We start from the raw sequence: 12,316 nt of genomic DNA, 5'->3' as shown, positions 1-12,316 counted from the left end.
CCCAACATCCCAGATCTGGGAGCATGGAAGGCTGGCAAAACACCAGTTATCAATCCTGTACCCAAGCCTAATAGGGATGGGAGTCCGCAGCACCCAGGATCACCAGGACACCTAACAGGAGCGCGTTTCCCAGAAGCGTCGCAACCGGATCCGGTACAACAGTTACTCCAAGGGTTGACATCCTTGCAGCAGGCGGTGATAGGGCTACAAAAGGCCAACCAGTCCTTGCAGGAAAAGATAGATGAAGTGTCACCCCTGGGAACGACCCAGCAGATGGCAAGGTCAACACTCGGCCAGGGGAATGCCAGGGAGTACTCAGGGAGACTACTGCCGCAAAATCTAGTGACCAGGCTCGATATGGATATGCTGCCACCAGGGGTAACCACACCACCCGAGCAAGTATATCCAGCAGGAACGGCGACCACCCAGGGTACAATCCAACCACCAGGGGTTCCACCACCACCCAGGATGCCGCAAACGTACCCTATGGTACTCAATCCTGTGGGATTAGGAGCACTAACTCCAGATCCCATACCAACAACCAGCAGTACGCCAGTAGTACCAGGAAGCAATCCAGGGGAACAGTCAGCAAGAAACGCATATCCCGGGATGTGCTCCTATATGCCATATACTCCAGAAAGCCTGTTCGGGCCTATTGTGAACTCAACACCATTACCTGGAAGCTACATGGTCCCTTCTTACATGTCAGGAGGAACACCAAACCAATATGGGGTCTACTCAACACCCCATAACCAGGGTATGGGGGTAGGAAGCCATGTAGAACAACAGTTACAGGATATCAGGTCCCTGCGCAGCAAGGTCCCATGGTTACCGCCTCCCATGGAGGTGGCGACCCAGAGTGCTATGCGGATTCTCCCTTTATGGACAGCATTGCCCTTGTCAGCATGCCCAAGGGATTCACCACGCCAACAATGACGTTGTATGATAGAACAGAGTATCCGCTAGAGCACATCAACCAATACAAACAGAAAATGATGGTAGTTGCAGCAACAGGGCCTGAAAAGGAAGCATGTATGTGCAAAGGATTTGGTTCCACCTTGTCAGGAGCCGCACTCCAGTGGTTCGTTAACCTTCCCAACAAGTCTATTTCCAGCTTCGCGGGGTTGGTAAACGTCTTCACTTAGCAGTTCGCAAGCAGTCGCAAGCCAGAAAAATTATCCAATGATCTATACCGGATCGTCCAAAGGTTTGAGGAGTCCACCATGGATTATCTCGCCAGATTCAATGTGGAAAAAATATCTATCCCTAGGTGCGACCTTACAACAGCAGTCAATGCCTTCAGAAGAGGACTGCATCGCGACTCTGATTTGTACAAGGATCTCACCAAGCACCCATGTGCCACCTTCTAGGAAGTCAAGCAAATGGCAGAGGCTACTTATCGCCTAGAGGAGGATGAGGATAGAAGGGACCTGTACGGAACAGAGTCGTCCAGCAGAAAAATCACAACGGAGAAGAAGAACGAAAGAGCCAAACCCTACAGCAAGAACACAGTGAACAAAGTCTCAGGAGAAACGGAAAGCACCGAGGCTCCACCTAAGCTCAGCGAGTATGGGTTCACCATTGGACTTGCTGGGGTATTGAAGGCAATCAGGGAACTGGGGCAGAGGACCAGGTGGCCCAGGAAGCCTACCCCCAGGGAGAACGACAGAAGAGATGCCTGCAAAAGGTGTGAATACCACAACAATATTGGCCACAATACAGAAGATTGTGTAGTACTACGAAAGGAAGTAAAGCACCTCTACAGTGCTGGATGCTTGGATCACCTGCTCCCCAAGGGACCGAAATCTGGAAAGGTCAATACTGCTGACCAGGCCCAACCATCCCCACCTCCACCATACTCAAAGGTCATGAGCGTCATCACAGGAGGATCAGAAATATGTGGTATCACTTATTCAGCAGCAAGCGACATGCAACCGAGACCAAAGGAGATAAACCAAAGTTCTCCCTCAGGGTCAGCAGACAGGATCTACCAGCAATCTCATTTAACAAGGCAGACATACCTTTTGAGGCAAAACACCACCATGACGCCTTGATCATTACCCTTTCCACAGGGAACTGCCTTGTTAAAAAGATATTGGTAGATACAGGAAGTCTGTGAACCTCATAATGCTGGAAACCTTGAAGAACATGGGGTTCAGCGAGAAAGACCTGGTGCAAAAGGCAGTACCCTTGGTAGGCTTCAGCGGAGAAACTAAACAATCCCTTGGAGAAATAGTGATTCCTACCTTTGCAGGGGGGTATGAAAAAACAGGTACGGTACTTGGTCATTGATGGTCCGTCAACTTATAACGTGATACTTGGCAGGCCTTGGATCCATGAAATGAAAGCGGTACTATCAATGTACCATCAGAGCCTGAAGTTCCCTACACCCTGGGGGGTACGGGAGATACGGGGAGATCAAAATATCACTCGGGATTGTTACAAGAACGCTCAAAACCCACCGCACTGGTCCAAAGATAGGAATTACGTAAAACCGTGGCCCGGAGGGAGTATATCGCACCTCCCCAGGAGGAACTCGATGAAGTAGTTCTGGACCCACAGTTTCCAGTAAGAACAGTGTTGGTGGGAGCTGAATGTGCAGATAACATCCGTGAGCAGATAATCGAATTTCTACCTACTAACATGGATTGTTTCGCCTGGTCCTATAGCGACATGATTGGCATAGATCCAAGTGTAATTACACACCGGTTAAATGTAGACCCCAGCTTTCCTCCAATCCAGCAGGAAAGGCGGAAATTTTCTCCTGAAAGGGACGAGGTGACAAACCAGGAGGTAGACAACCTCCTGGCAGCAGGCAAGATCAGGGAAGTTAACTACCCAGAATGGCTCTCGAATGTTGTGGTGGTACCCAAGAAGAACAACAAGTGGAGAGTATGTGTTGATTTCACAGATCTTAACAAAGCTTTCCCAAAAGACCCGTTCCCCCTACCGCACATCGATTCCATGGTAGACGCAACAGCAGGGCATGAGCTACTTACCTTCCTTGACGCCTGGAGTGGGTACAACCAGATAAAAATGGACCCTAAGGATCAGGAGAAAACAGCCTTCAGATCTGACAGAGGCATGTACTGCTACAATGTGATGCCTTTTGGCCTCAAAAATGTTGGTTCCACCTATCAGCGCCTGGTGACCAGAATGTTCAAGGAGGAGATAGGGAGAACAATGAAAGTCTACATTGACGATATGGTAGTCAAATCCGAGAAGGCAGGACAACACATGTCCCACCTGGAAAAATACCTTCTCGATCCTCAGAAAATACCATATGAAGCTGAACCCCTTGAAATGCACTTTTGGAGTCTCCTCGGGGAAATTCCTGTGGTACTTGGTGACACAAAGAGGGATAGAGGCCAGCACGGAGCAAATCAAAGCAGTCCTCCAGTTAGAATCTCCTCAGAAGCCAAAGGACGTACAAAGGCTCACAGGACGGGTAGCAGCCCTAAACCGGTTCATATCAAGGTCCTCAGATAGGTGCCGAATGTTCTATGACATCCTGAGGAAGAGCCAGAAGTTTGAATGGACACCGGAGCATGAAAAGGCATTTGGGGAACTCAAGCAGTACCTAAGCACCCCTCCTCTTCTCTCCAAGCCAGAACAGGGAGAACCACTGTACTTGTATCTGTCAGTAACAGAGGCGGATGTAAGTAAGCTTTGTACTGGTACGAGAGCACGAAGGTATGCAGAAACCAGTATACTATATAAGGAAGTCTCTGTTACCTGCAGAGACCAGGTACACATCTCTAGAAAAAACTCGTTTTAGCACTTGTAACTGCTTCGTACAAATTGCGTCCCTATTTTGAGTCAAATACAATTTCAGTCGTGACCAACTACCCCCTGAGAACCATAATGAGGAAACCCGAACTGTCAGGGAGAATGGTTAAGTGGTCTGTCCACCTAAGTGGGTACGACCTAAAATTTGAACCCCGAACAGCTATAAAGTCCCAAGCCCTAGCTGACTTTGTGTCAGACTTTAGTCCCACCCTTCAAGAACAAGCCGACAGTGAAATCTTAACCCTAAGTGAGGCTAAAGGGGAGCAGGTATGGGAATTACATGTTGATGGGGCATCCAACACGAAGGAAGCAGGGGTAGGGCTGGTCCCGAAATCACCTCAGGGGGAACAGATAATACAGGCAGTACGGTGCGAGTTCAAAGAAACGAATAACGAGGCTGAATACGAGGCCCTAATCTTAGGACTCCAATTAGCCTTAGAAATGCAAATTAACCACATCAAGGTGTATTGTGACTCCCAACTGATTGTCAACCACGTGAATAACGTGTATATGGCCAGGGATCCAAAAATGGTAGCCTACCTGGAAATGGCAAAGGAGCTCAAACTCCGCTTTGCCTCCTTCCACATCTAGCAGATACCAAGGGACCCGAATGTTGAAGTAGATGCTCTCGCCACCCTGGGAGCAGCCTTCACTCTAGGGACAGTGGGTTGTATACCATTCATACATGTCATGAAATCTGCCACACGCCAGAATGAACAACAGAACGCCAGTAAAGCTGCAACCACCCAGTGGACATACGAAGCAGGGAAACTGTGTACTGCCACACCCCAGGAAGAGATTGATGATTGGCGCAAGCCTTACATTAGTTGGCTACGTGATGAGGTCTTACCACCTAACCAGAAAGACGCCAGGAGCTTCAAAATGAAATCCTTCAGATTCGTACTCATTGATGGTATCCTATTTAGGAAGGCCTTGGCAGGACCCTATCTGAGGTGCTTGAGCATACAGGAGGCACAGGCAGTAATGTGTGATATCCACAGTGGTGATTGTGGAAATAACACAGGGGGTAGGAGCCTGTCCAACAAGACACTAAGACAGGGTTACTTCTGGCCTACCATGAGGAAGGACGCCATATATTACGTCAAGAAATGCGAAGAGTGCCAAAGGCACGCTCCTGTCAGCCACCAGCCAGTAGAACATATGCATCCGATCATCTCGCCTTGGCCTTTTATGAAATGGGGAATAGACATTGTGGGACTATTACCCCATGCTTCTGGAAACAGGATGTACATGCTGGCAATGACGGACTACTTCTCTAAATGGATAGAGGCAGAAGCTTTCCCTCAGATCCTGGAGAAGCATATGATATCTTTCATCAAGAGGAATATAGTCAGCAGATACGGCATCCCTTCAGAAATAATATGTGACAACAGGTCACAATTCATATCCAACAGAATGGAAGACTACTGCGCCAGGTGGAACATCAAGCTGTTTAAGTCTACTCCTAGGAATCCACGACCAACGGTCGGCGAATCCAAAGAACAAGATAGTCATGAACAACCTCAAAAGAAGGCTGGAAGAGATAGGAGCCAACTGGGCAGATGAGCTCCCCTTCGTACTGTGGTCTGATTGAACTACCTCCAAAGTGGCAACAGGTCAAACACCATTCAGTCTGGTATATGGGGCCGAGGCAGTTATTCCCTCTGAGGTGCAAATACCGACGCATCGATAGCCAATGCCACCGAAGAGAGGAACCAGGTAGAAATGGCCAGCAGCCTGGATACCATTGATGAGCTAAGAGCCAGCGCCCAAATCAGGATGGCAGCCTACAAACAGACAGCAGCCAGGAGTTACAACAAAAACGTAAGACTGAGAACACTGCAGGTAGGGGACCGTGTACTCAGGAAGGTATTCCCAAACACCAAGAATCAGAGTGCAGGCAAATTCGCCTACAACTGGGAAGGTCCCTACCGCCTATAAGGCATCGTGGGTAATGGGGCATACAAGTTGGAGACTATAAATGGGGAAGTTGTCCCTAGATCCTGGAACATCATTCACCTTAAAAAGTATTATGTCTGAGGTTCCAGGTGCAGGACCCAGGAGTTCCACCTCCAACAGGTACATCCCAGGACCCTTGAATCCTAGCATTCAGTACTCCAAAAACCTTAGAACATGAACTAACTTGCTAAAAGTGTCTTTGATTAAGCAGCTATCGCTTGAAGAGGAACAACCCCAAAACCCACTTGCTGGAGCCACAACTCACTCTCTCATAAGCAGGAACAACTAAGTCACCAGGCAAGGTCTTTTGTTCAGTACGCACGTGCTAAGTCTCCTGAATTCAGCAGGTACTACTAAGGAAATGACAACTTACAACATATCTTTCAAATCCTTTGAGTCAAAACCCTTTTTTTCTTATTTTCCCTTGGTGTCAACTTCACAGGTGTTGATACCGTCGTTTAGTATCAAAAATAATATTTATAACCAAAATACTACTAACAGAAGCTAGCGGCAGTCAGGGTCGAACCACAGGGAGGCGATGCAATTTATAGTTGTCTAATTTTAGTCTAATGTAACAGTTTTGAGGGGGGTTTGATTTGAACAATTCTATGACTACAGGCAAATTTAAAATTAAACAAAAACAAATAAAAGAGTGATTAAAGAAAACGGATGAAAACAAATATTAAAAGGGTGCTAAGATGGTCGGTTCACTGTAGCTTCGACGGCGGCAACTCTAAGTAAACTGATTTAAGCATGTTAGACGGGAAAATAAAAAGTCCTCTCGGTCCAATTTAACAGGTAGCAACCGTCCGGCCTAAGCAACGGGTCCCTAAATCTCACTAATACTAACTTTCGTTCTTCATTAATGAAACTTAAACTCTAAATTAACTTATCTCTCGATCTTATTAATTTAGTCGTCTTAATTAAGTAGTCTATTTCCCTCCCCATCTTTCGATCTATCGGGTCGGTCAATTCCTAAGCATTCAACTAGTCGCGTGCACTCGATTCGTCAAATATAGCAATTAAATTAAACAATACGCAGCTAATCTAAACCGCACTGGTCGATCGACCATGTAGGTCGGTCGATCGACCAGAGCCCGATAACAGGTCGCCTAAGTCGAAACCGTCTAACCTACAGATCCCCTACATCTTAGCACGAAGGATTTAGCTACTCATGATAAAATTCATAACAACTACGAAATTAATAATTAATGAAATTTGATGCATGATTAAATAAACTAAGCAAGCAAGAGGCATAAACGAAATAAGGCTTTGGGGAAACTACTCTACGCAATTCTAATATATGAATGAATAAAGGTAGACTGAATTTACAGAATCAGAATTACCGAATGAAAAGCAGGAAGAGGAATCCGAAAGCACGAACTTTATTAATGAAAGTAAATTGTATTGAATGATTATGAACTCTGATGCTAAACTTGAAATTGAACCCTAAATATTCGATCCCTAAAATTATATATATGTCCTCTGAAACCTCAGGTTACGTTATATAGATAGTCTTGCGTAACTTTTATTCCTAAAACCTAATTACATTGGGCTTTCTCGCTTTCCAAATTTGCGTCAGAATCACGGTGTGGTCGATCGACCACTGTGACCAGTCGATCGACCAACCCTCGCTGTACAGTATCTTTTGATAATCGTACGCTGGTCTATCGACCAAGAGCATCAGTCTATCGACCACTTCAACAGGTACTTGGCTCCAAAAGCTTCGTAAATTCGTCTTTCGGGCCTCGATACGCGCACCAAGTTTGCTTCCCGAGTAAATACTTCATGTCAAATAATATGCCAAGTACTCGGGGACGGATTTGGCTCATTTCCCGCTGGATTCTTCACATTTCAGCAATATTACACAAAAACACAAAAGTAAACGGAAATAGGGAAAATAGTAGCATAAACTACACAAATGAGCTCTGAAATGCGTGTAAAATAGGGTGTAAAACATCATATTTAGGACACGCATCAAATTTCCCCAAACCAAACCCTTGCTTGTCCCCAAGCAAGAACTAGACTCGATCCTAAAACCTAATTGGAACGATTTCGATCTCAGAGCGAAATGCAACCATAAAGCCTAAACCAGTTTAATGCAACAAATAACAATCAATTAGCAATATGAATCATGCAAACGAGTTATGTAGTCGTTAAAAACTGCTGAAGCGTCAACTATAGAGACTTATCATATTGGACTCTCACGGGTCGCTCAAATCACACAATAAATACGGGCGAGTATATGTAAAAGATAGAAAGAAGTACTTTTGTAATGACAATCACCTAACTACGACCTATAAGAACATGCCTGCAATCTAATATGAAAATAATCTCTACAACCGTACATATGCATTCCAACCAAACAAATGATCATGACACACGCCGAGGTAAACATGGATATGTGAGGTAATGGGTAAGAAGGGGCTAAGATAAATTTGGAATAGAGGGTTAAAGGCAAGCTAGTAACTACATATCCAAATTATAAAAACATCCAACTTCTTGCTCAAGATCAATCGATACAAAACGGTGCCAATGAGAAGCACAAATCTCGCAATCTCCAATAATAACTGTAATTCCCCCAAATGATATTAATCGCAACATGGGAATATAAAATCACCAACTAATGAAGATTCAATCATGTGATTTTTTTTCGAATTTTCTTTCGCTACTGCAGCAAGCAGTCGATCGACCAAGTGGAACGGTCGACCGACTGATCCTCTTTTTTTTTCGAATCATTTTTTCTTTTTCTTCCTTTTCTTCTTTTTTTTCTTTCCCGTTCCCTTCAATCATTTCACCAACATATTCTCAACACGAGACATAAAAACAAAAATGCAATAAAATATTCCCGAACGACTACCAATACTAACTCAGCAAGGGTAGGCTAAATATGGAATGTAGCTTTTGGGACAAAAAGGGCTATTTTGGCTTTTGTGGGGCTTATGGGTAAAATGGATAAAAGGAAACCTCTTCCACATGTGTCAACAAACCACAAACCGAATGCATACAGGTATTAAGCAGATAAAGTTCATATTTATGCATATTGATGTAACATGTCTTATAAGGAGTAACTACTCACATTCCTAAATGAACTGGTCATGAATGTCACCAGTTATAAAGCTCTAAAACTCAGAATATAATGTAGTTTGCCATAAATCTAAGTCAAGTTTAAAGTTCAGCAAGATATTTAACGAAAACTCGTAGACTATGCATATTTGATTCTACTAATAACATGTCAATTTAGCACGACTTAGGCGTAAACAGATGCAAATGCAATGTCATCATTGAAATACTACCATTCCGACTCGACCTACATGCTAAAATAAACGTGATATATTTTTTTGAATTTTTGAAATTTTTCAATTTTTTTTTTTGGATTTTCTGTATATATAAGAGAAATGAAATAAAAAATGCAAACTGAAGTGCAATAAACGTGAAAATGCAATAAAACATGTGAATGCAATGCAAAACCCTTCCCCAAACCAAATCACACAATGTCCTCATTGTGCAAAATCATATAAAAGAAACAAAAAGGGAAATGGGAATTTGCGATAAATTAACTAAATAAGACATAAAAGTGACTCGGAAACTCACAGGACTTTAAGCGCAGAAGGAAACCTCCCCAAACCAGCGTGAGCTAGGAGGTTTCAATAGCCAGCAGTGCTACCATAGGTAACTGAAAAGAAACAAAAATACCGCGCGTAATTCCGAGAAAGCAATTTACAAAACGCAAAATTATGTGCGAAATAACAAAAAACAGAAGAAAACAGAAATGAATCGGAGAATAAAGTGGAGAAAAGACTCCCTCAACTCCGCAAATCGACCAAACACAGCAGGCGAATGGTCGAAAACAGGTAAAGCAGCGAAGCTGGTCGATCAACCATACCAGCCAGTCGATCGACCAGGGTGACAGGAACAGAAGCTCCTAGAGTCGCGGCACAGTCGATCGACCACACAAGCCAGTTGATCGACTGGGAAACCTGCTGTAAGTTTCTGATTTCTTCGAATTAACTCAATAAATTGAGCTAATATGGTATATGAACCTGCAAATACACATAATAACGCGCCCAAAATTACGCAAAACCTAAAGTAACAGTCTAAAGTCTTTAAATCCTAAGCAAACTTATTAAAGCGAAGTCTCGCGCAAACCAAAGCAATAAAAAGTCTAACAAAAGCAATAAAAATGTTTTTCGAAAAAAAAGAGTCTTAATCAACTAATAGTTGATCAAGAATGGCCACGGAATGGCCCACTCCTCTACAGTGCTCATCTCCTCAGCGGGGCTCCTAACGACTCCAATATCCGCAGAACTCAACGGATCAGCATCTCTAACATCTTCCCAATCAATAACCTCGTCTGGCTCGTCAAAATCCAAATCGAACTCCGTCACCTTGACTGGCTCCTCATCAGGCTCCTCATTTGTGCCATAGCTAAGACATCCTAGACCGCCTCTTTGAACGATTGGCTCCTTTACAGCTGGAGCAACATGCGGCTCTAACTTCCCCAAACCAGCTCCTGCAACAGTTAGAACAGAAGGATCTTCCTCCAATTTGCTCCCAATCTGGGGCGGAGGTGTCACAACAGGAATAGGCATATCAGAAAGCACAAAATAGGATTTCTTTTCAGAAATCACATTACAAGTAACTGGCCACATAGGGTCTTTCTTCTTAGCGGTCTGGGCAAAAATAATGGACTGTTTCCCGACTTTAAAGGTCAATGTCCCTGAGCCAACATCTATAATTGCACCAGCAGTGTGCAGAAATGGTCTACCCAAAATGATAGGAATGTGAGCATCCTCAGGTATATCTAGCACAACGAAGTCAACTGGGAAAAAGAACTTCCCTATTTGCACAGGGATGTCCTCTAAGACTCCTATAGGCTGGACCGCAGAACGATCAGCCATCTGTACTGTCATGTTAGTAACTGCAAATTTGGTTAATCTCAATTTCTTAGCAAGACTCAAAGGCATAACACTAATATTGGCCCCTAGGTCACATAATGCCTTCTTAATTGAGAAAGTCCCGATATTACAAAGAACAGAAAAGCTACCAGGGTCAGCTAGTTTATGTGGAGCAGTATGAGTCAAGTAGGAACATGACTCCTCGGTTAGTGCGACAGATTGCACAGTATCAAGTGACTTCTTTTTAGACAACAGCTGCTTCATAAATTTCATGTAAGCAGGCACTTGATTAACTAATTCTAAGAAACGAACTTGCACATTTAAACTACGAATAACATTTTCAAACTTGTTAAATGATACCTGTTCCTTTGTCGGCACCAATCTCTCTGGATAAGGGGCTGTAAGAAGCAACTTAGCCCTCTCCTCTAGGTCTCTCATACCGGCATCAGTGGACTTAGGCTGAAAATCCACTACCTTGTCTTTGTTGTAGCTCGCACCTTCTTCAGACCGTCTCAGGAACGAACCATTAACCGTCATAGGGTCATACTTTGGAACCGGAACTGACTCATCAGCATTTGGATCTTGCCTCAATAATTTCGGAGTCGTCGTACCCCGAAACAAGTGGTCCCTCAAGTTATCTGGCATTGGAGGACGAAAAGGTTCACGATCAGCACTATCTTCAGTCGATCGACCATGTAGGTCAGTCGATCGATCGCTTCCTCAGACCAAATCAGATCTTGTCGCGCGAGTCGATCGATCGACCAGGTGTGTCAGTCGATCAACTGATGTACCTGCTGATCGTCTTTTCCTTGCTACTGTTCATTCCAGCCTTTTTCTTACTTGGTTCAGCCTCGTCTTTTTCAGTAACATCTTCGACCATAGTGGGCCCATCAAGGGTAGACCCACTCCTCAAAGTGCTCGCATTTAGAGTCTCTTTTTGATCCGGCTGCGACGATAAATGCCCCGGAGCTCTAGTTGCACTTTTGCTTGCCAATTGGGCAATTTGACTCTCCAACATCTTTGTAGAAGTCTCTCTATCTAGAGACTCCTTTTGCAGCAAACCCGACAAGTTCTGAACCATGTTTTTCAATTCTTAAATATCAGAACCTTGAAATTGCTGCTGCTGAGGCACATAGGGAGGCTTTTGATACTGCTGCTGCTTATGAGGGGGCACATAACTCTGCTGCTGCTGCGGTGGTGTACTCGGATTAAGGACATTCTGGTTAGTCCACCTCAAATTGGGGTAGACATTAGAGGGATCAGGATAAGTACCAGTCTGCCAATAATGTTGAAAGGCAGCACATGTTTCATTCGAACTAGTACAAAACTCTGAAACATGTCCCTCTCCTCCACATCTTTTGCATGTAAAGGGACCGTTTGAAACTGCATTAACTTTATATATCCCTCCTTTTTAGGATCCCCCAAAATCTAGCTTGTCAAATATCGCAATGGGGCCTCTATTGCGCTACAAAGCAGAGATTCACCGATCTTCTCGATTTCCTCTAGAATTCCCATGCTCAGCTTTATGGATGGCCATATCTTCAATAATCTTCCACCCCTTAGTTTCTCCAACATTCTCCTGGAATCTGCCATTAGCTGCAGCATCCAGGATAGCCCTCTGATCATCATAAAGCCCATTATAAAATTGATTACACAGGCACCATTGTTCG

General features: G+C 44.2%; 1 protein-coding gene across 1 annotated transcript; it reads left to right on the top strand.

Annotated features, from left to right (window-relative positions):
* Nucleotides 1-3,496: 3,496 nt before the first annotated feature.
* LOC141601469 (uncharacterized) lies at nt 3,497-5,355 on the top strand. Its single transcript, XM_074421759.1, has 2 exons — nt 3,497-3,748; nt 4,384-5,355. Exons 1-2 carry the CDS (start codon nt 3,497-3,499, stop codon nt 5,353-5,355), a joined length of 1,224 nt encoding a protein of 407 aa, XP_074277860.1.
* Nucleotides 5,356-12,316: the final 6,961 nt, after the last annotated feature.

Source organism: Silene latifolia, chromosome 9, assembly GCF_048544455.1.
Source record: "Silene latifolia isolate original U9 population chromosome 9, ASM4854445v1, whole genome shotgun sequence".
Taxonomy (NCBI): Eukaryota; Viridiplantae; Streptophyta; class Magnoliopsida; order Caryophyllales; family Caryophyllaceae; genus Silene; species Silene latifolia.
Note: the sequence above shows the minus strand (reverse complement) of the source record. Positions and strands in the feature narration are given on the sequence as shown.

What these genes read in the sequence shown, in the direction of transcription:
- LOC141601469 (XM_074421759.1), top strand. Translation starts at nt 3,497, where the DNA reads ATGTTCTATGACATCCTGAGGAAGAGCCAGAAGTTTGAATGGACACCG. An exon ending in CTGTTACCTGCAGAGACCAG is followed by an intron (nt 3,749 to 4,383) that starts GTACACATCTCT and finishes CACATCTAGCAG; the next exon opens with ATACCAAGGGACCCGAATGT.